The sequence below is a fragment of the Rhizoctonia solani genome, chromosome 16 (genome assembly GCF_016906535.1).
Source record: "Rhizoctonia solani chromosome 16, complete sequence".
Taxonomy (NCBI): Eukaryota; Fungi; Basidiomycota; class Agaricomycetes; order Cantharellales; family Ceratobasidiaceae; genus Rhizoctonia; species Rhizoctonia solani.
In genome coordinates, this window is record NC_057385.1 from 3,359,518 (window position 1) to 3,385,695 (window position 26,178).

General features: G+C 47.7%; 7 protein-coding genes across 7 annotated transcripts; 4 read left to right on the forward strand and 3 right to left on the reverse strand.

Annotated features, from left to right (window-relative positions):
• Positions 1-449: 449 nt before the first annotated feature.
• On the reverse strand, positions 450-1,144 carry RhiXN_02344 (uncharacterized protein; the record flags this gene model as incomplete). The annotated part of the gene is made up of 3 exons (XM_043322163.1): positions 450-674; positions 730-1,059; positions 1,109-1,144. The coding sequence occupies 3 exons, from the start codon at positions 1,142-1,144 to the stop codon at positions 450-452; spliced, it is 591 nt and encodes a 196-aa protein (XP_043187986.1).
• Positions 1,145-1,550: 406 nt separating this feature from the next.
• RhiXN_02345 (autophagy protein APG9) lies at positions 1,551-4,632 on the reverse strand (the record flags this gene model as incomplete). The annotated part of the gene is made up of 10 exons (XM_043322164.1): positions 1,551-2,105; positions 2,163-2,261; positions 2,312-2,527; positions 2,772-2,892; positions 2,944-3,122; positions 3,173-3,655; positions 3,704-3,849; positions 3,899-4,008; positions 4,064-4,110; positions 4,180-4,632. The coding sequence occupies 10 exons, from the start codon at positions 4,630-4,632 to the stop codon at positions 1,551-1,553; spliced, it is 2,409 nt and encodes an 802-aa protein (XP_043187987.1).
• Positions 4,633-5,193: 561 nt separating this feature from the next.
• On the forward strand, positions 5,194-10,789 carry RhiXN_02346 (Myosin head (motor domain); the record flags this gene model as incomplete). The annotated part of the gene is made up of 17 exons (XM_043322165.1): positions 5,194-5,215; positions 5,263-5,375; positions 5,423-5,552; positions 5,606-5,843; positions 5,897-5,918; positions 5,972-6,855; positions 6,912-6,960; positions 7,007-8,073; positions 8,134-8,219; positions 8,273-8,360; positions 8,410-8,413; positions 8,460-9,557; positions 9,605-10,130; positions 10,189-10,310; positions 10,366-10,467; positions 10,529-10,702; positions 10,757-10,789. 17 exons carry the CDS (start codon positions 5,194-5,196, stop codon positions 10,787-10,789), a joined length of 4,758 nt encoding a protein of 1,585 aa, XP_043187988.1.
• A 260-nt stretch (positions 10,790-11,049) lies between these two features.
• RhiXN_02347 (uncharacterized protein) lies at positions 11,050-12,592 on the forward strand (the record flags this gene model as incomplete). Its single annotated transcript, XM_043322166.1, has 5 exons — positions 11,050-11,196; positions 11,253-11,304; positions 11,353-11,499; positions 11,548-11,648; positions 11,702-12,592. The coding sequence occupies 5 exons, from the start codon at positions 11,050-11,052 to the stop codon at positions 12,590-12,592; spliced, it is 1,338 nt and encodes a 445-aa protein (XP_043187989.1).
• A 200-nt stretch (positions 12,593-12,792) lies between these two features.
• Positions 12,793-19,108, forward strand: RhiXN_02348 (fusaric acid resistance-like protein; the record flags this gene model as incomplete). Its single annotated transcript, XM_043322167.1, has 24 exons — positions 12,793-13,231; positions 13,371-13,384; positions 13,437-13,472; positions 13,522-13,572; positions 13,625-13,686; positions 13,744-13,808; positions 13,868-14,024; positions 14,079-14,151; positions 14,199-14,261; positions 14,314-14,451; positions 14,507-14,773; positions 15,880-15,931; positions 15,989-16,135; positions 16,187-16,287; positions 16,342-16,736; positions 16,791-17,112; positions 17,173-17,770; positions 17,932-17,966; positions 18,135-18,215; positions 18,260-18,414; positions 18,469-18,511; positions 18,664-18,726; positions 18,784-18,916; positions 18,996-19,108. The coding sequence occupies 24 exons, from the start codon at positions 12,793-12,795 to the stop codon at positions 19,106-19,108; spliced, it is 3,603 nt and encodes a 1,200-aa protein (XP_043187990.1).
• Positions 19,109-19,967: 859 nt separating this feature from the next.
• Positions 19,968-24,330, forward strand: RhiXN_02349 (tyrosinase; the record flags this gene model as incomplete). Its single annotated transcript, XM_043322168.1, has 20 exons — positions 19,968-20,117; positions 20,170-20,247; positions 20,300-20,349; positions 20,407-20,423; positions 20,476-20,640; positions 20,706-20,711; positions 20,778-20,789; positions 20,847-20,928; positions 20,981-21,031; positions 21,101-21,298; positions 21,366-21,450; positions 21,509-21,532; positions 21,599-21,676; positions 21,740-21,815; positions 22,441-22,874; positions 22,943-23,021; positions 23,358-23,410; positions 23,467-23,784; positions 23,874-24,029; positions 24,082-24,330. 20 exons carry the CDS (start codon positions 19,968-19,970, stop codon positions 24,328-24,330), a joined length of 2,361 nt encoding a protein of 786 aa, XP_043187991.1.
• Positions 24,331-24,998: 668 nt separating this feature from the next.
• On the reverse strand, positions 24,999-26,127 carry RhiXN_02350 (Tyrosine kinase specific for activated; the record flags this gene model as incomplete). The annotated part of the gene is made up of 5 exons (XM_043322169.1): positions 24,999-25,070; positions 25,128-25,449; positions 25,499-25,536; positions 25,599-25,895; positions 25,948-26,127. The coding sequence occupies 5 exons, from the start codon at positions 26,125-26,127 to the stop codon at positions 24,999-25,001; spliced, it is 909 nt and encodes a 302-aa protein (XP_043187992.1).
• Positions 26,128-26,178: the final 51 nt, after the last annotated feature.

Consider the following 26,178-nt stretch of genomic DNA (forward strand, 5'->3'; position numbering starts at 1 on the left):
TTCAGAAGATTTTAGAGGTATCAATTAGTTTGCCTCGGGATTAAAATTTCCCTTTTGAGCTTTTAGCTGCTTCGAAGTAGTAGCAATCACAGCATCGCTTTCTCTTAGTATCCCGTGCTCATGATTCGCGCAATAGCCCATGTTGCTTCAAGAAGTTGATTTATGTAAACCTTGGCGGTGGTGTCGTTATAGAGTGTAGTGATTTAATAAGGACGGAAAATCTACCCTTGGCATGATCGAACACCCGGGTATCTTCCATGGCGATGTGTCCAAGTCTAGTACGTATATGTGAAATATTTTGCGGGTTAGGCAGGAAAATACATGATCAAGTCGAGAACTAGTACGTGGACCGTCTACTGAGCTAACATATGGACCTTGATATAGCCAAGGGAGACCGGCGAGCATTCAAATTCCTTTCGGGGAGAGGCTCGTTATTAAACACCCCAAATCTATGAAGTCTTGGCCTTGATTCTACCTCCACGGCGTGGGTTTACGATGTTTCGAAGCAAGTGCTTCAATAAACCTCCTGCACGAGCGTCCTTTCGGGGGAAAATCTTTTCGGAGTTTTTGGTATACTTGCTCAATGCCCCCTCAGTTTCAAACAACCTCGCTTTCTTTCCAGTATTCGGCATGTCAACCAGGTCAACTAGATTAACATAAATGGTATTGACGAGCTGAGAGTCTTGGTCAGTTCATTAAACCGGGATACTAACTTACGATTTGACATACCTTTTTGCAGTCACTCAGTTTCTCTGGGATGTTTGCTATATCCATCACTCTACACAAGTTTTGCCATGATGCGAGATCGTTCTGGTCCGTCCCGTACGTCAGGTTGAACTGTAAAACCAGTGCGCGACGTAGGCCCGACAAAGCTCCAGATGATTTCCAAGTCTTTTTATCCCAGCCGAAAACTTTTTTCATGCGTTTAAGTTCACTAAGAACTGGGCGAGTCGGGTCATAGGTGAATGCAGGAAACTGTGAAAAGAATTCGACCAGATGGACGGCTGTATTGGGTTGAGTCGTCGGGGGTGCCGGTACGGCGGGAGGCGGGGGTAGTTCCTGAGAAATATCTGTCAAGGCACGTACTACATAGGGGCCCGAAGCTTACATTCTGATTATCGTTTCCCACGACAGAAGATACCATGTCTGAAGTAAAAACAATATAACACTGATGCAAGTCCCCTCTCCTTCTATCGGTTGGCGAGTGCACTGCTAGTTTGGGAGAGTTGCCACTCGAGTATATATAGGCCGCAAGCCACAAGCCACGTGCACCTGAAGAACAAACGATGTTGCTTGTCGTCGAGGGCTTAAACTGCCATTGTGATTATGCAGCTGCCTTTTATATACATATTTAAAAACTTGTAACCAAGGCTCTTTGTCAGAGATTCGCAGCTTTCGGATCTTAAGTAACGCGGGCCGACTTTGTGAGGATATATGCGCGTCAATCTGGTCTAACATGGGAAGAAGCCTATTACCATGCTTTGTCCTTCCATCATAACGCAAGCGCAACAAAAGGTTCACATATAAAGCAAACGAACACAAAGCGTGAATCACAAAACTCCTTTCCGCTGCTCGTATATGTTCCCAAGCAAGCCCATGAATCCACCATCCACGAATTCTTCATCGATAGGATCCTCGGCTCGTCCCTGAGGCTCCCCGAATATCGGCTGCGCATCATCGTACGACTCGCCCAGCGCACTCCCGATATCCAACCTTTGAGAATCTGGGTCTTTGTTCATAGGTTCGGGGGTGGGTTCCGACGCCCGTCTTGGTGCCGAAGTCGTACTGCTCCGAAGCTTCACGCTGTGTTGCAACGCGCGTTCGTAGACTGCGGCTCGCTCTGCGAGTTTGGCCTCGGGCATCTGAACCTCGGCGCCGAAGTTTTCGGTCGCCGTTGCCCCTGCACGGTCACGGTGGATGATTGTTGGGCTGCTCGCGCGTGGTTGGGTGTGGCTGGTTGGATGCAAGTGTTGTCTGAACCGACTGCGTGAACGGGCTTGGCGGAGGTTGTGGCCAGCACGAGAAGAAGGATGCGCCATGTCTGCGTTTCGAGATAGGTACAAAGAGCCAGTTTGGTCTGATGGGTTCCATTCAGGGTTTGCTGCCTATAGAAGATCGTATTTGAGAAGGAGGTGGTATTGGCCTGGTTGCGTTCCACTTACCTTGAAATTAAGAAGGGACTGCTCCATCTTGGTTTCCCTCTCTCGTAATTTACCTTTTCCAACTTTCCTGGGCTCGGGTTCCTCGGGTTCATGCTCAAACTACAGACCAATTAGCAAGTATTAAACCCAAATGCGATGGTCAAACTTACTGGCCGACCGTGTCTCCCCAGGTCAAACACCGCAGAGTTGCATACGTAACCCAGACCTTCCACATGCCAGGTGGATTCCCGGAAAAAGTCGATGATCTTTTCAGCATGTTGAGGAAGGCTGTACCAAAGGATAAATGGAGTGACCATGACAGAGATCAGCTCGTTGAGAAAGATGGTAACTTTAGTGTCGAACAAGAGACCAAATTCGGTGTGTACCTGAAATGAGTTAAGTGAGAGTATTGGAGGCATGGGTAATACTAACCCGTTTAGAATGTAGTTGACCTTCCCACTCTTTGGGTAGATAATGGGTGTACCTTATCACTTCCTTCAAGATCATTTCCGGGTCAAACACTTGATGTGCATCGGGAACCATTCCGCGTGCAATACCGAGAATCGTACCAAACACTGGAATAAAATTAAATTTCAAGAATTAAATACGAGGGGCCGGGGATCAGCTCACCAGTATATAAAATACTACAGTTCGGCCAGGAGTAATCTCGAAATGTAGAAAGATGTCGGGATCAATAACCGACGCCAGAATCAATACGGCGGCGAAAGATCCCGAAATAAACGATACAAATCTATCTTGACAATGAGCACAACATAATCTCGTTGGTTAAATTCGCGCATACCGAGCGATAATTGTCATCTTTTCCTTTGGGAATTGATCCATGTACTCGCTAGCCATAGGGTACGAGTTGTCCAGCCGCCGAGCAAAAATGTGTGGAAGCTCATTGTATTCCCTGAATGTCCACTTAGCATAAGGTGTGTATTGTCGAGCTCCAGCCGAAGACGGGTTCTTGTGGTACTCCTGTAAATAGAGGTTAGCAACTGCGTAGACCTGATTAGAAGCGAACGCACTTCAAAATACCGGAAAAAGCTGTGCATAAGAAGGTACGTCACGATCAGCGGTGCAAATATAAAGTTGATCGCCCCAAAGAATATCATTCGTCTCCTTAACTCGGCAGCTAATCCATGTTTATTCTTCTCCTTCAAGAACACACCCCTGACTGTGCCCCGATGATCGAATAAATGCCCTAGTAAGCATGCACGCAAGTTCCATTCTAGCGCCCGTGTGAGATTCTGTTTCTGTTCATTCGGCGGGAAAAGTCTCTCCAGTAATTTGGGCAAGGGGACACGTAGATCAAGGAGCTCGCGGTCAAATAATGCGATGAGATAGTTTTCTTGTCGCATTATACGGTTAGCAATATCGTGTGCGTCGAGTTTGGCGGTAGTAGGGTTAGCGCCGTCGGTTTGGGATGAGAGTGAGGTAATAGGGTTGTGCTCTCGAATAAGACCAATGCGACGAACGACTTCGGGCCAGGATATCGTTTGCACATCAGACTAGGACCAACTTGAGCCGATACTTAGAGACAAGTCGGAGAGACTCACATCAGGCACCCCCAAGAGGTGAGTATAGAATTGGTATAGCTCAAATAGGCGTTGCATGCTAAAGATGAATTGAAGAATCTGATAAATGTAGAAAGCTCCAAATAGCATAAAGAACAGCCATGTGAATCCTGAGAACCTGTGCCATGCTCAATGATTATGAGAAGAATCTAGAACATTGAACTTGCCGTGAAACACAACGAGAAATGACAACGTCTGATAGTTGGGTAGTCCCGGTGTGTCGAATTTTCGAGTAGTCGACACAACCTAGAAGAAACGTGGAGAAACCAATCACAAACCCAACTGTGCTGCAAAGACGCCAGTCAGACACATCGCGGGGAAATAGAATGAGTTATCACGCACAGTAAGTTAAGCCCTTTGGATAGGGCAATGCAATAGATTCCCTTTCCCTAGTAGGCGTAAACCTACTTCTCACGTCAGCACGCGCAAGTAGCCCAAATTGGGCGAATAACACAGACCTCCTGGAGAAACGCGTCCAGATTATATACATTAAACCAGTTCCATAAGGCACGCTCGTAGTTATCCATTCCTCTCATTGGTTTAGGAGGTGCAACCGCAGGCTGAGGTAATGAAGGCTGGATGAGATCTGAGGGACGAGGTGGTTGGTTAACCTCGAATGAAAGCTGCTTGGGCTTGGAAGTTTCAATCATGAGACTTGTTGGGACCTCGTCGTCATCCACAGAGTCCCGTCTCGTCAGATGACTAGGCTGACCAGGGTGTTGGACAAGATCTATTTCTTCCTCGTCTTCCTCTTCGACTACTCCAGGATGGGCATAGCCAGCATAGCTCCGTCCCATGGGATTGAGCATAGATAGAAAGGGGCGGCCAGATTGGCTCGATCTCATCGAGTTCGGAGCGCGGGATACATAGAGAGACGCCGATGGTTCATCTTCGTCCACATATGCCGACATTGTGGTTGTGGCGGGGTGCGAGGTATTACGGAGAGATTAGATTAGATTAGCGCCTGTCCTTGGAATGTCACGTGAATATTCATTATCAGCTGCACTTCTTTCTCCCCCTTTCGATTATGAGACACGGTCAGAGACAACGGCGATCGTTCAAAGGCTCTAGCAGATAATTACGTACTGCTAAATTCACCCGCTCTTAAAATGACGTATTTGGCTGTATCATAAACTTCTGCCAGTGCTTGCGCATATAGTAGTCAGTGATAATACCATTAGATACCTCTCGATTCCAAAAGCCGTTAGGATATAAGCCACAAGTGGATACACCCAGCTGTAGAAATAAAAGACATAAGGATATCTGCATTAATAATTTTAGGAGATACTGGATCAAGGGTTTCATAAAGTGATCCAGAGAACCTGAAATGTCTGTTTTAGTCAGTAAGGTTTGTTTCGAGGCGTACGCGCCGAGCTCCTGATTGGACGAGCGCTATAGTTGCCAAGGGTTCGATCACGTGTATCTCGCACTCGTGCACGACCACGACTCCTCTTATGACCACGCCCTAGATAATGTCCGACATATATACTAGAGGTTAGTGTAGGTTTTTCTTAAGAAGCCTATTCCTTATCTGCTCTCAGGGACACGCGTATGGATCGCGGACAAGGACTCTGGCTGGATATCCGCAGAGGTCCAGTCGTTCACTCGTACCGACGCCAAGATCAAAATTACTTTGCAAGATGAACGGGGAAAAGTAGTAAATTCCATATGATTTGGTAAAAATCGACTAAAACCGTGTAGGAACACAATATCGATACGAACGACCAAGATATTAAGGATGCCAAAGATTATTTGCCCCCTTTACGAAATCCTCCTCTGCTCGAGGCCGTCGACGATCTTGCCACACTCTCTCACTTGAACGAGCCTTCCGGTAAGTGTATAAAAATTATGCAAATAATCCTAGCTCACGATCGCTGTTTTCAGTCCTCCATACAATTCGGAACCGATACTCTCAGCATAGTATATATACCTATTCAGGCATCGTGCTCATTGCTGTCAATCCTTTCCAACGAGTTGCTCTTTATGGACCCGAGATTATCCAGGCCTACAGCGGTAGGCGAAAAGGCGAACTCGAGCCGCACATTTTCGCCATCGCCGAGGACGCCTATAACCGTATGACAAAGGATTCCGAGGGTCAAACCATCATTGTTTCAGGAGAGAGGTGAGTTTTTTTCTCTGAACGATGTAGAGTGTATTTGACCAAATTCACTATAGTGGTGCTGGAAAAACCGAATCTGTGAGTCTCTGAATGAAATTAAATCCCTACACTTTCTCATGGTATTATCATAGGCTAAACTCATTATGCGCTTCCTTGCTTCTGCGGTCCCTGAGGGTCACACTCCTAAGAATCGGGCCAAGGCCACGCTCGAAGGCTCCTCGGAAATGGAACAGCAAATCTTGGCTACCAACCCTATCCTCGAAGCCTTTGGTAACGCTAAGACTACGCGAAACGACAATTCGTCCCGGTTCGGTAAATACCTCCAGATTCTATTCGATGGGAAGCAAAACATCGTCGGCGCTCGGATCCGCACATACCTGCTCGAACGATCACGTCTGGTCTACCAACCCGAGATCGAGCGTAATTACCACATCTTCTACCAACTCTGTGCCGGCGCTCCGTTGAAAGAACGTAAAGATCTCGGACTCGAGACCGACACGAGTAAATTTGGGTATCTCAGTGGCGGTGGCCCGCATTCAACCCCTATCAACGGCGTGGATGATGCCGAGGAATTCCGTGCCACGCAGGATGCCCTTTCCACAGTCGGTGTCGCCATCGACAAGCAGTGGTCCGTTTTCAAGCTTCTTGCTGCCCTTCTGCATCTTGGAAACATCAAGATCACAGCTGGGCGCAGCGATAGTAATATCGACGATAATGAGCCGAATATGATCACTGCCTGCAAATTCCTTGGCATTAGCCCCGTCGAATTCAAGAAATGGACCACAAAGAAGCAAATCACGACCCGAAGCGAAAAGATCATTTCGAGCTTGAACGCAGCGCAAGCGACGGTGGTGCGAGACTCGGTCAGCAAGTTTGTGTACGCTTGTTTGTTCGAGTGGCTCGTGGCAATTGTCAATGAGAGTTTGTCCGGGGAGAACGGTGAAGGTGCTCTCAAGGCTGAGAAGTTTATTGGTGTACTGGATATTTATGGGTTCGAGCATTTTAAGAAGAATTCGTGAGTTGTTTGGGTCTCGTCTTGCACACGCTGGGTCCATCTGACGTAAAATCAAGGTTTGAGCAGTTCTGTATCAATTATGCCAATGAAAAACTCCAACAAGAGGTAGGACCAGTGAGATAATGTGCAACCGTTACTGACATTGGCGTAGTTCAACGCACATGTATTCAAACTCGAACAAGAGGAATACGTCCGGGAGCAAATCAACTGGACCTTTATCGACTTTAGTGACAATCAACCTTGTATCGATGTGATTGAAGGAAAGCTCGGCGTTCTTGCTCTTCTTGACGAAGAATCCCGCCTCCCTTCCGGAACAGATCAGTCCTTCTTGACCAAACTTCTTTCCCAGCTCGATACTCCCAAGAACAAGAACGTTTTCAAAAAGCCCCGTTTCGGAAACTCGGCCTTTACGATTGCGCACTATGCCCTGGACGTCACATACGAGGCCGAGGGCTTCATCGAGAAGAATCGTGATACTGTCCCAGACGAGCACCTGGCTCTACTCGCAGGCACACAAAATCCATTCTTCAAGGAAGTCCTCGACGCGGCCCTTGCATCCAGTCGACAGTCCGAAACTCCTGCTCCGGGCACCCCCACTTTCTCCGACTCTGGCAGCAATGGGTCTCGCAGGTCCAGTTTGATTCCCGACCCGGGCCGTTCGTCCTTGCTTCAGGGAGGTGGAGGAGCTAAACGTCCGGGCGCTGTAGCCAAAAAACCGACCCTCGGCTCCATCTTCAAGGGAAGTTTGATCAGTCTAATGGACACGATCAGCGTCACGAACGTGCACTATATCCGATGCATCAAGCCAAACGAAGCCAAACGCGCTTGGGAATTCACTCCTCAGCAAGTCTTGTCGCAGCTCCGTGCTTGCGGTGTACTCGAAACGATTCGTATCAGTTGTGCCGGTTATCCTACTCGATGGACGTACGAGGAATTTGCGGAACGTTATTACATGCTCGTGCACTCCAAGAACTGGAACGCTCAAACCAAGATCAAGGACCTGTGTCATATGATTCTTGGAGTTACGATCAAGGATGAGGACAAGTACCAAGCTGGTCTGACCAAGATCTTTTTCCGTGCGGGTATGCTTGCGTACCTTGAAGCCCAACGATCCGAAAAGCTCAACTCGCTCGTGACGCTCGTACAAAAGAATGTTCGCCGGAGGTTGGCAGTCAAGAGGTACAAGGAGCTCAGGCATGCTACCATTAGGATCCAAACGTGTGTGGCGCGGAATTATGGCGCGTAACTTGGTGCAGAAGATTAGGGAAGAGGTTGCAGCGCGCAGATTGCAGGCTGCTGCGAGGAGGTTCATACAACGCAGATTTTCCTGGACGTTCATAATGCTGTTGTCGGACTACAGAGCTGTAAGTTCATTTTTTGCGCCGACCGGGCAGGCATACTCACTGGAGCGTACTAGATATCCGTGGGCAGAATGTTAGGAAGAATTTCAAGGATACCAGGTTGGATGTCGCTGCGACAAGGTTGCAAAGCTTCTTCCGTGGAATGTAAGTGATCTGGTATGGACAGTTGGTATTTGGCTAAAAATCGGTATAGTTTGGTTCGTCGCAAGTACAAGGCGAATCTCCGCAGCATTGTGGATGCAGTCTCACATGCGTCGACGAATGGCTCGCAAGGTTCTTCAGGCTCTCAAGATTGAAGCTCGTTCAGCCGCCAAGCAGAAAGAAATCTCCTACCAACTTGAGAACAAGGTCGTTCAGCTCACTCAATCACTTCAACAGCGCACCAACGAGCGCAAGGCTGCAGAGACCCAAGTACGGGATCTCGAGCGACAACTCACTGGATGGCAGAGCAAGCACGAAGAAGCGGAGGCCCGTGCTCGTAAACTCCAAAACGATATTCAGACCCTTCATGTGCCAACCGCCAAGTTTGAAGAGCTACTCAAATCCAAGGCAGAGGTGGAATCCAGGCTCGAAGCAGCGTCCGCCAAAGTCGCAGAACAGGAGGCGCAGATTACGAAACTTAGCGCCGAGGTACAAGCAGCGACCACCAAACTCGAAGCCCGTGCAAACGAAGCAGCGTCGAATGCGGGAGACCTTGGACAGATCGCCGCGCTCAAGCAAGAGCTGAGCCAAATGCGCGACCAGCTCAACCGTGCCAACGCGCTCAACTCGCTCAGCGGTGGATCACGCAGGCCGGCGGCCGAGCCACCCGTGTCACCCACGTTCCAGACTGGATTGCTCAAAGAATACGCGAGTCAGCAGAATGGGGCTGCCCCTGGATTGGGTGCGCCCGCGTCCACCAATGGAAAGAGGCACCAGCGCCGCCATTCATCTGCTGGCAATTACAACGACGCCAGCGTGCGCGATTCAGTTGACGAACGTATGATTGCTAGCAAACGCAGCCAGGCGAACAACCCTCGTGCTGTCTCGGTCGCGTACAATGGTCTCGACGGGCTTCCTCGTTTCAGGAACGGGTTGGAGGAGATTTACGACGATCCTGCCGAAGAGCGCATCCGATTGTTGTCTGACCTCGATCGGCTCGACCAGGAGGTGTATGAGGGACTTATCCTTGGCCTCAAGATTCCTTCACCCACCAATGCGAATGCTCCGAGCTTGAAGGAAGTGCTGTTCCCGGCCAACTTGATCTCGTTGATCTCGAACGAGATGTGGAGGTATGGAATGATCAAGGAGAGTGAACGGTTCTTGGCGAATACCATGCAGACTGTCCAGGCACATGTCATGGTGAGTTCGAGGATATGTTAGGTGAACTGGGCTCAATTGGCTTGTAGAGCTTTACCGGCGAAGATGCGATTGTCCCGGGTGTATTCTGGTTGAGCAACGTCCACGAGGTTCTTTCGTTTGTGTGCTGCGCCGAGGCGGATATGATGCAGGGTATTGGTCCTGCATCCGAATCTGCCAACTACGATTGGGCCGCGTATCAACATCTTATCCAGATGGTCAAGTCAGATCTTGATAGCTTGGAGTACAACATCTACCATTCGTGGATGGTCGAGACCAAGAAGCGACTCAGTAAAATGATTATTCCCGCGCTTATCGAGACTCAGTCTTTGCCCGGTTTCATTATCTCCGAGGGTGCTGGAAGGTTGTTCAACAGGCTCCTGAATCAAAACACGGCTCCTGCGTACAATATGGACGACGTACTCAACTTGCTAAACAAGGTCTTGAAGAGTTTGAAATGCTTCTTCATGGAGGAGAGTGTGATTCAGCAGGTTGTGACCGAGTTATTGAAATTGGTTGGTGTGACGAGCTTCAATGACTTGCTGATGAGGAGGAACTTCTGTTCGTGGAAGCGGGGTGAGTTCGGGACAACCAGAGTGGCGAGCACCAGGGCTGACTTTTTCTCGTTTTCTAGCGATGCAAATCCAATACAACATTACGCGTATCGAAGAGTGGTGCAAGTCACATGAGATGCCTGAGGGTACGCTGCAACTAGAACACTTGATGCAGGCCACCAAGTTGTTGCAGCTTAAGAAGGTGAGCTCGCATCGATGGTCCTGTCAAAAGATATACTAAATATAGCTGAAACTAGGCGACCCAAGCCGACATTGACATCATCTACGACGTATGCTGGATCTTAACCCCATCCCAAATCCAACGCATGTGTGCCAACTACTTCGTCGCAGACTACGAGGTAAGCCCTATTTGTCCGAGCGCCAAGCGATGAGAGAAGCTAATTTAACCTCATCGCTTAGAACCCTATTTCTCCCGAGATCCTCAAGCTCGTAGCACAGCGAGTTCAGCCTAATGATAGGACTGACCACCTCTTGCTCACGCCCGAAAACGAGGACGTTGCGCCGTATGAATTGCCGCTGCCGCGCGAGGTGGCAGGGCTGGAGCACTATGTGCCCGCCTACCTTAACGTTCCGGTGTGTGAATCGGTTTCACCTCGATTCAATGCCATACTAACTCGGCGGATACAGCATATCCGACGGCTGGCTGCGATCACGCCTTGATTGGCATTTATTTGTCCATGATTTTGAGATCCTTGTTTGTGTAATTATGAGTGTGGGGGCGGATAGTGGTCCTTATTTGTTTTGTGAATTTCCATCTTGTCTATCATACCACTTTAGAGAGCCTGCCGGGCGAATGCGTAAAGTCTGGACGGTCCTGTCAAGAGATATTTGAAATAATTTTGACATGCCGGCACCAAGTCAACACCTTTGATCAGTCTTTTTTATCAGTAGACACCACACACCTGGCGTGGTTCCCCCTCATGATGAGCCTTCGATGGCAGCCATTCATTCCCTCGCCACATCTGGTGGCCAGGATGTGTGTTACGTGTATTTGCTCTGTAATTATTGTTCTTCGGCCAGTCGCGTCTCTTGGAGGCCCGTATCTCTTCCTGATACTGACTGTCAAGGTGTGTGTGTGCCAAAATATTCTTTTCTGTGCCGTTTTCCCTAATTTCCCCTGAAGGAACTGGTGTTCCCCCCTTCTACAAGTCCCTCTGCTCAGATCGAAGCATCAGGTATGTCCACTTGCGCCCTTTTCGAGTAAGTACCACTTACCAATTTAGTGGTCAATATGAGCGGAGCGTTGTTCGGACTTGGGTGGAGTAATTTAGGTCTCGTATGCGCCACATATGCTGCTCGTCGATACGGGGTCGACTCGGATGCGCCAAGGGTGATCCGGGCAATCTTTCTGCTTATGCTAGGGTTATTCAGTAAGCTTTAAGATTTTGATTTGCACGGCCAAGTATTAACTTTTATAGCCGGGCTGGCTCGGAGCTGGTTGCCTCGATTGACTTTTGCCTCGCGGGCGGCTGGACTAATGAGCGCTTTTTTATTAACGACGGATTCGGACTCTACCAAGGTAAATACCACTTACGTCATAATAGGTGGCTCTGTGACTCAGTGGTTTTCCAGTGGCAATATACAAATTTCACGCAGCTATTATTTGTGTGCGTGATTGCTAGCACTTCGAGTCTTGTGGTCTCCTTTGGCGCGAGAATATTTGTTCCTGCTGGCGGATATGCCAAAGACTCTATCAATGCTCTCGGACTACTCAAAGATCTTGTACATCTGGCTACTACTCGGACGATCGACCCTCCAATCTCAGAGCTTACCAGACCGTCCTCCCCGACCCTAACCGTGACAAATCATCCTGTCCCAACTCAACCCGCACAGTCCATCGAGGCTCTCCAACGAAAATGTCTAGAGGCTTCTCTCGCATTACATACATCCTACGCTTACTCGGCTTTCGAACTCCGCGTTGGTAGGGTACCCATCAGTCTCATTAAACCACTCTTGACCACTATCGGTCGTGTAAGGGAAGAACTAGCCTGGGGGATCGTTCACGCTACACAGTCCCAACCACAACATGAGGACCAGCTCTCAAAGGAAGAGCTGGAATTATTGGCTACGCTCGATGACCCATCCAGATCTTGCGCCGATTCGATCGAGGATAGCATTTCTGCTCTTCAATGTGCTATTGGCTTATGTTATGGTTTCCATGTCCCTGGGTGTGTCTGTCTTTCAAAGAAACCGGACAGCATAGAATCGGGTGTAACAGGACATGAAAAGAAAACCCATCCAAAACCTCGTACCGGGCGGAGCGCCGAATTGTCCAAGCTATGCGTATCGAATATCCATGTCGAGAGAGCAAGACTCGCGGATGTTCAAGTGGTGCTGAGGAAGCAGTTGGATTCGGTTGTGAAGGAAATGAACGATGCACATATGTTCAAGGTCCAACGAAGTGGTTCAAAGTCTAGAGAGGGTTCCTACCCGCTCGAGTGTAGGAGAGACGAGTCATCATAACCAACTTTTCAGAAAGAGCCTATACGCGACATCGTTACTTCATGTAAGCCTTGTTCATGTTTCTGGAACTTTAACTTACGTTTTCGCAGATATCCTCTGAGATCAACCGTGCCCTGACGCTCATGCTCTCCGTTTTGGAAATCCACGCCTCTAATAGACCTAGAGTTTTCTTTTTACGGCCTTCCTGGCTGTGGCTAGGCATGTCTCCACGCGCATTATTTGATCAAGCGCAAGAAGAGGATCGAGGAGGTGCCGAGGCTGCTTCTGATGCGGACGACACGATTGCCTTATCAACGCAAGAAGCCAGACAAGGAGTAGTCCAACGACGAGACAAGGCGTTATTAATGTCTCCTGCCGTTCAGTATGCTTCCCCCGTCCCAGTACGGGAGAAAATGCAAAAGACATGGGAAAATATTCGCTCAACGCCTTTGAATCTGGAAACCCTCTCGAACCTCATTGACCTTCCACGAAGAATACTTGTCATTCAATGGAACAAGTCCAACGTTCTTCACTTTCGAGTTTGGCTGTCTCGCGCTGTGCGAAAGGTCCAGCATTCGAAACATGCGCGGCATGCGATCAAGCATGCATTTGGTATCACGCTCTTAGCGATTCCTAGCTTTTTGCCTACTGGGACGCCTGGTCAGTTTCTCTTATTCATACATTGCGAGAGATGACTTGTTGGGTTAGGACGAACTTATTTTGTTTCCCAGCGGGGTGTATGGGCGATTATTTCTTTTGTTTATGTTTTAGAGCCAACACTGCCTGACCTGGCGCCTAGGCATTATGCGTCTTGTAAGTCCCCCGTCACTTTGCGTGAATTAGACCAACTGAATGCGCATGGTAGTGCGGGACGTTCATTGGTGCTGTATACGCCTATGTTGTAAGTTGATTCTGTTTCTGAACTAGGCCGAGTCTAATACGAGCAAAAGACATGGGCGATATGCCGAGAGAATCCATATGGAATCGTCATTATGCTTACTGTAAGCCGTTCTTCTCTCTCCAGAACAAATATCAGAGCTAACTAGCTCGCAGGTAGGAGAAATCATGTTGACATTTTTGATTCGGACTTCAACACCGGGTGTGGGGATTGTTGCGTGAGTGCTTACCTCCCTGAATGATCAATGCATAGTCAATAAATCATTGGTTTTCAGATCGATTACTATGCCTCCAATTATTTTCACGCCATATCTCGGTCTTCCCCATCCTTCCGTAATAGGTATGATCTCCTCTCCTCATGACCATCTCGTACTCTCATACTAAAATCAACGGATTCAGGTCTAGCAGCTCTCCGTGGAGCTCAAGTCGCGATCGGTATAGTCGCTGCAATCCTCATCAATCATTTCGTATTCCCGCGTCACTGTCGAGTCATGTTTTTGGAGGGCATGGCACAAGTATTGTCGAAAGAGACGGCACTATTTTTGCATTTGAGCCAGTGAGTGCTTCGATAACAGTTATAGACCAGGTGTTGATCCGTTTTGGGGTTTAGGAGAACACTGAATGAGGCGGCACGTACGAGAAATGGGATGGTGAGGGGTGCCAAGATGGATTTGAGGCTTAGGGTAAGTAGCGGTCGTTTAGCCTATAGATGTGACTAACGGTCCCATAGGAAATGATTGCACGTGAAAAACTGCTACTGACTCAGATGGTACATGAAGTTAGCCTTATGCCGGTAAGTTTAGACCAATCTAAAAAAAAGCGGGTGTCTAATTCCGATATGGTAGAAACCGACAGATCTATACAGGGAGGCAACGGAGACTGTCCAAAGGATCGCGGACCTGATGTCTGGCCTACGCAGAATTCGAGAAAATGTTCCCCAGAAGGAGGCGATTCATCAAGTATTGCAATACAGGCAGCATACAGTGCGTAACATTCGGCTCATCATTTTGTTACCGTATCTGACCGCGAACCGATTAGATCTCATGTGTTTGTATTATCCTCTTTGCCTGCGAACACGCTTTCCGGTCTCGACAACCACTCCCCCAGATTTTACCGTCCCCTCGTAAAGCGTTCGATGACCTTCGACGTGAAATGATGGATGCTCTTCAGAGCACAACGCGCGCCACAGACGTAGCGTACGCAATCGCTGAAAACGAAGTCTACGAGGAATTAATCGACGCGATCGAGATGCTGATCACGATCACGAGAGAACTATTTGGCACGAACAGGTGGCTTTCGGATGGGGTGTGTTCGTTTGGGATTAGTGGGATTGAGACTCCTGCTGTGCACAGTTCAGCCGCGTCATTGAGAAGGATGGATTCTTTTCATTAATTTCTAGGGCTTGTTATGTTGCTTGTAGTTGTATACATGTCGTATAATTGGTTGACTTGCACTATTTTTGTTTATATCTACCTCGCGTTGCTGTTGTAATTTACTGTTCTGTCGCATATAGTGTAGTCGGTGTGTGTGTTGTTGTTTCGTTCTATTTGTAATATATCCGTCATAGTTTACCGCATTGCAATTTACCCGAGATCCTACCTCCTCTAACTTGCCATGATCAGGGAATGTCTTGCTCTCAAGGAGTCTGTGCGGCCAGTGCGAACCAATCCTAATTTGAATCCGTGATGTGTCTTTGACTGTCGAGCGGTAACTGGAATCTGGGTTTAGATGTCCTCAAACCGGCGGGTTCCTTTACCGGCCTGCGGCAGCCGCATTTCTCGCATTCACACGCCAGTCAATTAAACTATAATGCTATTAACTCGAGTTGAATTTTTCTACAAATGCTCGCCCGACATTTCCCGATCTGTCAGGAAGGCTCCTCGCATCTTCTGTTTCAATGCTTTTACCGCTACAGGAAATTGACCTGACTGTACCACTGTCCAGCTGTCTTGCACATTTTGGATACACTTTTGGTATTACTGCTTCAGCTTGGTGAACTATCAGACAAATAGGGCGCTTGTCTCGCCATCCTCTCCATATCGGTCTTAGTCATCGTCCGTGAGCGTCCGCTCGAGTGTGGAGTTAAAATGCAAATCAGGGACTTCATGATCACTTGCCCAAATAAATACCGAGCAAGTCCTCGACTTACTTAACCTTCTCATTCTGCGTACTCTCCGCCTTAATCCAAGGTCGCCATGAGTGGCCGCTTACTCCCGTTCTCTCTGGCTACCTTGCGCCCTTCTGCCCAGCTACTATGTCGAATGTCTGTTCTCTTTATCTGTGCACTTGTGGCTGTTCTGCGTCCAACCCCCAAATTAGCTGGAGCTTACACGTACTTGATAATAACGGCCAAAGTAGGCGTATTTTGGTAGAATTGTGATTTGGACTTATGCCTAGCGGTTGGTTGGTAGGACCTTTCATTCCCCCCTTCCACAAATCCTTCGGCGCAAGTCGAAGCCCTTGGTACGCTCCAGCGTCATCTATCACTCTAATACTGAAACATCTGATAAAGCCTCATAGTCGTCAATATGATTGGTGTTCTTATAGGACTCGGATGGAGTAATCTTGGGTTGGCATGCGCTGCTTTCGCAGCACGACGGTATGGACCTGACTCGAGCGAAAGCCGAGCCATCCGGGCCTGTTTTCTTGTCTTTCTCGGCTTCCTCGGTATGTCTCGTTAGTTGCCTCGGTTTGCTTTGGCTAATTCGACACGTAAAGCGGGATTGGTGCGAAGTCGAATGCCACGCCTCACGCTAGCCTCCCGTGCGGTGTGTTTTATTGGTATTTGGCTCTTGGCCCGCACACCGGAAACCCCAGAAGTACAAATTCATCTACAAATTCATCAGGTCCATTCTGACTACGCCCTGCTCTAGCAATGGAACTACCGCTACTTTACAGAGCTTCTATTTATATTCTCCGTTGCAGGAGCTGCAAGTCTGTTCGTCTCTCTGGTCGCTCGAATATTTACACATCCTGGCGGATACGCTAAAGACGTCATTGACGCACTTGGAATTCTCAAGGACCTACTTCACAACTCTACTTCTAGAACATTTTCAGATCTAGAGAAATCAATGTTGCGGACAGAAACATTGCATAGCAAGAGTCTAGACAAGGCACTTGCTCTGCATACATCCTACGCTTACTCAGCATATGAACTACGAATTGGAAGGGTACCAATCAAGGTGATCAAGCCACTACTGATCACTGTCAATCGAATCAGAGAAGAACTCGCGTGGGGAAATGTGCCAGCATTGGAAGGTTGGGAAACGTACGCATTATATTCCATCTCCATTTAAATTCAAGACTCATGATGTGTGGACAGTCCCTCTGGAGATACCGCTCTTCTTGCAGAACTGGATGACCCCTGCAGAGCATGTTCGTCTGCGATCATCGATGGAATATCTACCCTGCAAGCAGCAGTCGGGAAGTGCTATGGGATCAAGCTACCCAACAATGCACATAAATCAATTCACCTAAATGATCCTCTCCTAGCTCGAACTGTAATTACGAATGCTCGGGCGGAGCTCAAGGGGACACTCGACTCAGTCGTGCACGGGATCAACAAAACCTCCACTCTGAGCAGAGTAGAGGGCCATCACAAAGAACTCTTTCGGAAAAGCTTACATTCTGCTTCTCTTCTACACGTTCGTCTTATTTTTGACTATTCTTTCAGAATGATATTTAGGATCCCTCTGTCCGGCTAGATATCGTCAGAGCTTATCCGAGCGTTAACACTAGCACATGCCATTCTCGAAATCCATCACACTACATCCACACCCCACGTATTCTTCCTCAGACCGTCGTGGTTTTGGCTTGGAATGTCACCTCGTACCGTTGTTGCCGAGGAGGATTCACCCGTTACTCCTGGGCCATCGACCGAACTTGATACCGATGTCGATGCGGATACATTATCCTTGAACGAAGCGCGAACAGTCTTGCTTCCTATCCCGACTACAACCTCTCCTTCCCATAAATGGTCATTGATACAAATTATGCGCACACCTGTTGCCCTCCAAGCTCGCATCAACCTATCCAATTGGCTATGGAGAGCACGACATTCGAAGCATGTCCAACATGCTATCAAAAATGCTCTGGGTATTGCTTTACTTTTGATCCCTGCCGTCTTGCCTGCATCGTCCAGTGGTATTAATCGTGGTCGTTTATGCATGTCCTTGGAACTAACGCGGGGTAAATACAGGAAAGAAATTTACATTCTAATTATGGCGTATGGGCCATCATCTCATTTGTTTATGTGCTTGACCAAATACGGCCTTGACATGGAGGATTGGCATTTGGAGATTGGTAGGCTATCATTGGTTTGGCTTCAATTACACTCTACTGACTTTTTCAAGTGTGGAACTGGACTTGGAGCGTTATAATGCGTATACTGTCCGTCTAAATAGGTGTATACTAAATTTAGTAGTACTGATACTTTTCGAACGCCCAGACTTGGCGTATTGCAGGAACAAACCCATATGGAGTCGTTGCACTCGTGACCGTAAGTACCGGGTACCCCAGGATCTGATGAAAGCCTACCAACAAGGTTTTAACAGGTCGCGAGATATTTTTGACATGGTTGGTTAGATCGTCTACGCCTGGCGTGGGGGTTGTTGCGTAGTAAATTTAGAAGCCACGCCCGCCGCCGAATCTTACTCTTTACTTCTAGATCCGTAACCATCCCGCCAGTATTGTTTTCATCCCCTATCTTAAGATAGGTCATACATCTATGTTACGTGAGTCCAGAATGGTCTGTGGATCGACTACAATTGACACCTCACGTGTTTTGGATAGACCCGCCGGTTACGTACCCTCCAAATTGCAATCGGAATCATTGCAGCCATTCTTATCAACCATGTGTTATTCCCCAAACATCCTCGCGTGATGTTCCTGAGCGGGATGGCCAAGGTATTAGAAGATACGAGGGAACTCTATAGCGGGTTGAGCCGGTGAGCTCACAGAATATACATTTTTGATATCCCTACTCATACTATCGTATTCAGTCGAACACTGAATGACCGCCATCCACGTTCGCGCCCCGATTCTGTGCGTGGACCAGCACATAGCACTCTAATACGGCCAAGCTGGAACTGAGACTACGGGTAGGCGTCTATTTATGCTCTGTGGTGCTTCAGACTGACTGGACGCTGTCCTGGTATGACAACTATATGCGTTCAATACGACTCGAATAATAATAGGAACTCGTTGCTCGAGAAAAGATGTATCTTAGTCAGATGGAGCACGAGCTCAGTTTAATGCCGGTACGTGTACGGACTTCACTATTAGGTCCTGTCTAAATAGGGTTAAATTGCGAACAGAAACCCACTTCAGCATATCGTGAGGCTACCAATTATGCACAGCGATTGGTAGACCTGGTAGCTGGTTTACGCCGTATCAGAGAATGTACCACACACGGCGATCGATTCCGTACTGGTACACAGACAACGGGCTGTACGTGATTGACAGCTCGATCATAGACTTGAACCACGTCTAATTCTTACACCCCCATTATTTTTTGATGACCCGATAGGCCTCGTGCATCACTCTCTCGTTGTTCGCCTGCGAACACGCTTTCCGTTCGAGGCGAGCACTGCCTCAGGTCCTCCCATCGGCGCGCAAAGCACTCGACGCGCTCAATTCTGAATTAATGAACAAGCTACAGTCAGAGGCACGGGCTACAGATATCGGGTATGCCATGGCTGAGAACGAGGTGATTGAGGATGGTGCATGCGGTCGAGGGGCTAGTTCAAATCACCCGAGGACTGTTCGGCACGAGTGCATGGCTTAGCGACATTCATGATTTTAATTTGGGAATCGGGTTGTGAGTGAACGTCTTAGGGACGGGGCTGTATTATACAATGTACCACGCCATCATAGAGGACCCATGATTGAGTAGAATATACTATATAGACGATCAGCGAACAAGACGAGCGGAGCGCCGGGTGGGTGAGGAGCCGGATAACTTGCATCCTTGGTGAGGCACGTTTCTCCAAATCACGGTCACGAGGTGCCGACAGAGCATGCGTCCACATACTTCGTATGCATCCGCCTTGTATTATGACGTACACACAGCTGAGAATCGGCAGTCTGTCGATACTTACAAGAACCATATACTTGATAATGTGTCAACGACAGGGTTTTTGGACATCGGTGTCGCCGACAAGAAGCACGGCTGACTGAATTGATGGATATGAATCGTGCGTCATCCACTGCCTCCGGAACACGACTTGCTTCTATAAGCTGCGACGAGACCTCAGCCATCAGCATCTTACCTACTCCGAGTTGTATCATCAGCGCTCGTTTATAGTTCTGTTGATCGCAAGAATGCACTTATTACTCCATCTCGCCCTCGAGGCGCCAGATCACGAAGCCAGTCTCGGCGACAGGCCAAGAACTAGGGCCACGTTTTAATTTGGAAACCCCCCCAGTTTTTGAGTGATAGGAGCATAAAAGACCTCGTGTTCTGTTCTACAGTCACAGTTCCCTTCCTGGTGTTTCTGCAATGAAGTTCCTCAGTGCCCTCGGCTTGCTCGCGCTTCTTCCTCTTGTTACTCGTGCTCAATACGCGAGGAAGTGTACTTCGCTCGAAGTGCGCAAGGAATGGAGGTCCTTCACCAAAGCGGAACGCAAGGCCTGGATTGATGCTACCAATGTGTGTACTCCCCAGTCCTCCGTCGGTCGTCACTAACATAGCGCCGTCCAAGTGTCTGAACAAGAGACCCAGCAATGGAAAGCTAGAACTCGAGGTTGATACCAACAGTTTTAATAATCCTGCTTGGCGCGTACGTAGATGAGTTCGGTTCGGTATGATTCTTGCTGAATTTTATTGTATAGATTGCTCCTTATAACGAAAGTGGGACGTATTATGACGATTTAATTTATGCGTAAGTAAGCGACCGAAATCCATCTACTTCTGATTCTAACTTTTTTTTTAATAACAGACACATGAACTTGAATCGTATGAAAATTATTTTTGCAAGGAATCCCATATAACTCACTCGGTGTTTCAGCTTTAATTCATTGGACTGGCCGCTTCCTTCCTTGGCATCGGTATGATCTGGAATCTTTGCGCTGCACAGAAGCTGATACCAACATTGCTTCGATCAACAGTGTTTATTTGTTTGAATGGACCAACATTCTTCGGGAGGAATGTGGATACGAGGGCGTAGTGCCATGTAAGTCATTCCATTGTTCTTCATTCGAGCCCTCAAATGACCGTAGTTGATCTTGCTCTTTGTAGATTGGGGTAAGCGCATTGAATTGGGTGTATCTCGAGACTGTGACCCGCTAATCTTTGTATTCTGAATACTAGCATGGGAGAAAGGTAAGAGTTTGTATTCGATAGTACCGATTACAGTGCTAACTACGCCGCCCTTGATAGATACCGACGATTTTGAAGGTAGCGAGATATGGGATACTGATTCTGAATATGGACTCGGAGGGTTCAGCAACGATTCGTCAGAGTGGGTTCAATAGTTGACTACAAGGTCAAAACGAGTCTGACCCCTTATTCAGCGACTATGTGATCCATGATGGAGCACTTGATATTGACCTTGCATACCCGACGTCAGCGAATTTCTCATGTGGTTTGAACCCAAGTACTAAATCATCTTTCAACTTTTGTAGACCCCATAGGCTCCGTAGACATTATATTCCCTACCCATACGATATCCCCGTTCCGTTCAACAACTCCAAAATCAAAGCGACCGACACGTTTACTCCGGAAGAGGTCAAAAAACTGCTCGCTCAACCCGAAGGAAATTACACCCGGTTCCAGTCTTACATGGAGTCGCTCATTGGCATGCATAGTTCGCTTCACCTCATGATAGGAGGGTACGTTGCAGAATCGATTATTTCTCTTTCTTCCAGGATTGTGTGCTCATGTTGGTGTTGATCGTAGGGACATGGGTACTATATGCCCTGCTGGTACGGAAGGTACCGAGTACTGCCCTGCTCAAAGGACTGCGACTTTTTCGACCAATGATGTGGGTTACACCACACCACTCTCTGACAATTACTAATTATATACACACCACCTTGTAGCCCATCTTCCATCTGCATCACGGGGTAAGTACAATTTGAATCGGGTATGAACGCGAGGGGACCTTTTTTTTCTGACTTTGCAAAACGTAGAATATCGATCGTCTCTGGTGGTTATGGCAAGAGAAGAGCAGCAAGAATAAAAACGCTTTCTACGGAGGTTCTGTTCAGGTGTGCACACTTGTTTGCGATTGAGACCAGAGCACTGATATGAATTCTCTGGTTGCTTGATAGAACGTCTCATCGCTTGACGTGTATCCCAATGGCCAACCACCCTGGTTGAGCAAGTCAAGTCGCCTCCCTAATGCTGGTGCGTATTCCTACCTTGAAGCAGCCTGCTCGTAGTATATCGATTATTCAACAATAGGGCTATGGGGTGAATATACTATCGGAGAGACTCTGGATACTCGAAGCTGGCCATTCTGTTATGTGTATGACAAGTAGGACTGGATACTTGGGAGTTTGGATGGGTTTATTCTTTGGGACTCGAGTTTTATCGCTCTCTCTCTCTCAACTTGAACAATTGCTTTTTTGTGGACTATGAGAGTAGTGACTGAAAACAAATAAACGTGTATTCGGTCAAAGGACTGCGGGGCTATAGTTTGCCAGCTAAACGAGGACAAAGTAGTGCCAAGGTAGTGCCTCGCTCGACGCCACGTCTGAAGTGGCTAGTGCATAGCCACATCAAGCTCGAATTGTCACGTGCACAAGTCGAGACTTGTCAGCATCATTGTTGCAACTTACAACGACAAACTGGATGAGAACTCGGAAACGGAGTAAATGGGCGACCATTATCATACCTTGTCCAAACTGTGGTTGTGATTGTGACGTGATCTTGGGAGGTAACGACCGAGATGAGGATGTATGTATTTTTAGCCTGGCTGTCTGTGGGGTTATACTTATTTAGGGATTTACCCAGGTTATTGTGCTTTCAGATTCGGATTCGGAGCATGTAGCTAAACGAGCCCGCCGTGCGACTCCCACGTTCGACTTTGATACCGACTCCGAAACTCATCCTGACCTGAGTACTCGATCGGACTCGGAGCCAGACCCATATATAACCTCTGAGCCCAACACTGACGATGAGCCGGACCCGACAGCGGAGCCCTCCGCAACACACGTCGAAACTTTCTTTTCGAAATACCGTTCATTCACTTTCAACACTACCCAACCCATCATGGCCGAGTTCTACCGACTATGTGCCTTTACCTTGGTCGATCGCGAAAAGGCAAGACAAGGATTCCGGGACGCATTGACTCGAGATTTCAACGAGATGTACGGAGTCGACGAGGATGATTTGGGCTCGTGGCAACGTCTATGTCGGGCTGTGGTGGCAAAAGTTCCGGATGATATTGAGGAGTGTCGAAAGGTTTGTTGTATCCCATTCGTGTCAGCCCGAATTCGCATGCTTATTGCGTGGCAGATTATTCGTTCTAGATTGTTAATATAGTCGATTTGGTTGATACCCGAATCACCGGTATTCCTGTTCTACAGTTCGAGTCGGAGGCCGAGTTGAGTTCGTATACAAAAACGATGGGGAAATACTTTCCGAATGATAGCGAGCATGCTGGCAGCTTATTGAAGTTCCTATTGAGGTTTATCGCACATCCTACGAATGTAAAATCCGGAGATAACATAGAAAGGACAAGATAGATAGATACGGGGGACTTTTCTGTGATTTACCATCAATTGATAAGTTTGGTTGCCTCCGAATTTGCGCGGCGATCCGTCACATCAAACACGCCCCACGTGATCGTACATCTTGAACCTCCACCTCATCACACCACGTCCGAGATGCGTGTCCGAAAAATAGCCAAAATCGAATTTACAACAATTACGATCCCCTGCCCAGAATGTGGCTGCGGATGCGACGTCAACTTGGAGGAGTCGGAGGAAGAAGAAATCGTATGTGTTTAATATTATATTACCTTTTAATGAATTTACTGATATGGGCATGCAAGTTAAGTTTGTCCTCGGACTCAGAGGATGAAGTTCAACCTTCTTCCAAAAAGCCGAGATTAAAGCTGGAAATGTCAGACTCGGAGTCTGATTCAAAAACTGCTGTAGCAATGCCCAGCTCGAGTTTTATTCCACCTCCGAGTTCATACCCTGACAGCTCTGACTCTGACTCGGACGACATACCTCCCTGGCCTACTACATACCCTAAACCAGAACCCGTTTCGCAAAGAGCAAAGCCCGAACCGTTCTCTCAATTATTCGACCCAGATCCTGTCAAACCTGAAGCACTCACAAACCAACATACACCAGTTCTTCAGCCAGTACAGCAGCAGATCATTTTCGTATAACCCGTCTCAGCCTGTCATGTCCGAATTCCACCGCATGGTCGGTTCAAAGTGGTTTCCCACAGGATCGCAAGCCCAGGTCAAGAGGGAAAGAGGACGCGTTGACCAAGGACTTTAATGTGATGTATGGTACGGATGTGGATGATTTGAAAGCTTGGAAAGGACTGTGTCGGGTGTTGGAGTTTGAGAACATCCCTGATGATCTTGAAGAGTGTAGGAGGGTGAGTTTACGCCTGCGACCGCTTTTCCAAGTCGACTAAGCCGCGAATGTAGTTAGTTGCGGCAACGTACGTGAACATTGTCGACCTGATCGATACAAAGCTCACAGGCAAGCCTGTCCAACATTTCAACTCGGAACTCGAGCTTTCCAAGTATACCAAGAAACACCGAAAGTTTTTCCCGCGAAACAATGTGCATTCTGGAACATTGCTCAAGTTTTTGTTAAGACGGATCCTCAGTCCAACAACTGCGACGAGGGATAATCCTTACCCTCACCTCGAAGGTATGAGGCGAAGGCCATAGGTTTGTTTTGGAACTTTACTCGTTCTTTTGGTTTTGATTCTACGTTGCTTTCGTCCGTAAATTATTGGTTTTCGTATAATGGATTTGTAGCTACCCAGAGCTGACTTGTGTATCCTGTGGGAATTCTTTGACTTGCACCCAAAATTGCACACGCGTGTTTTGTCCGTGGCGCCGTCAAGATGTGAATTCAGCAGATTGACGACTGTATGCTGACTTTTCTATCCAATGAGGTTGCCTAATATGTCTCGTGTCTCGTGAAAATACCGCTCAGGTAACCCCAGTAAGCGGTCGTATGAAGTCTGGAATATTGTGTACGTTATCTGTTTCAATCGGCGGAAATGTGAAATTCTTTATAGAGCATGCAGCCCATAACAAAAACAATTGTGTACTACATTAGACTGGGTATCACCCGATTTCAACTGTAAGAAATATACGACATCGGCTATCCAAGGATACCTGCTTTAACAGAATCACTGCGGCGACTCAATGGAAACAGCAACAGCCTTAAGATACGAAGAAGACAGAACTGGCAATACCTAAACATGGCTTTCGGAGTGACAACCAAGCGATAGACCCAGCCACGATCTATGGGAACCGCGTCTGAGTGTTTGACCAAATTTCCCTGAGCGTGAGCCCACTTCATATACAACCCTAAAGCTTCATCGACGTCAGGTCGGATGTCCGGATCTACGGCGGTCATCCTGTCTATCAAAGGGCGAAGTGTTTGGAATCCATGATTTCTAAGGATCCAGCTCAAAATCACGCTATCCAAACGTATGAGCTAGACATATACACACCTGAACAATATTTTCTTTGAAAACCATCCCTATGGTAAATATGTCCAGCTTGAACGGATCATACGGAGGCGGAACTGCAGGTAGCAACTCAGGCGCTCGTTGTTCTCTCCCTTTCACCCCGGTAACTAAACGTCGGTCTTTTAAGCTTGGAAAGCGAGTTGAGAGGCCAAAATCAATAAAATAGTAACGGACAGGTGCCTCAAACCGCCGCTTAACCTTCAACCGCCGCTTGCCGTCCAGCGACGACTGAGAATCGCACGGATGAAACGGCTCGCCGTATAACGAAGTTGCATCCATCATGATATTAGCGATTTGCGCATCACTGTTGAAGCAGGTAAGAGAGACTATGTGCCCCCATTTGAACCACCCACCGATGAGCAATATGACGAGAATGTAGAAATTGTAAACCCTAAAAACAATGGTTAGGAGTACAGAATAGGATACGACTAAGCCGCTTTAGAGGATGCGTACCTCGAGTATTTGCTGAAGGAAATCTGTAAGTTCGCTAAATCGAGAGAACGGAATCGAATCCCAGTCTGACAGAAAGGGTGTAATAAGGAAGGAGCCGTTGGATGATCCCGGAATAGGAAAGTGATCAAGTAATTGTAATCCGTGATTATGGGGGTCATCACGTTGGTCATCCTCAGACAAATATCGAAGAATATCGAGCTCGTTCTGTGCCTCATCGTCGTTGGTTGATGGTATTGATTTCTTGATAGAAACATGTTTGTTATCTTCATCTTTGATTGCATCCAGTGTTTTGATCGCCTATTCTCAACCTCTTAGAATTTAGCGGTTACACAACAAAAAAGTACTCAACTGGAAGCTCCCAACTATCTTCACAATCAGCTGGGTTTCTCCCGTTTGATTTCCATGAAGGAACCCAGCCTGGGCTGTATCGAGGTCGGAGGGTGTAGCCCTTTGCTTTTAGATAAGGTTGATGTGTCACCCACTCCAATTCGGTTTTGTTGAGTCCATAGACAGCATCATCATCTTCCATCTGTGTGGGCGTAGAAGGAGCTTGCGTATGTCGTAGGCCACTATGAAGGTC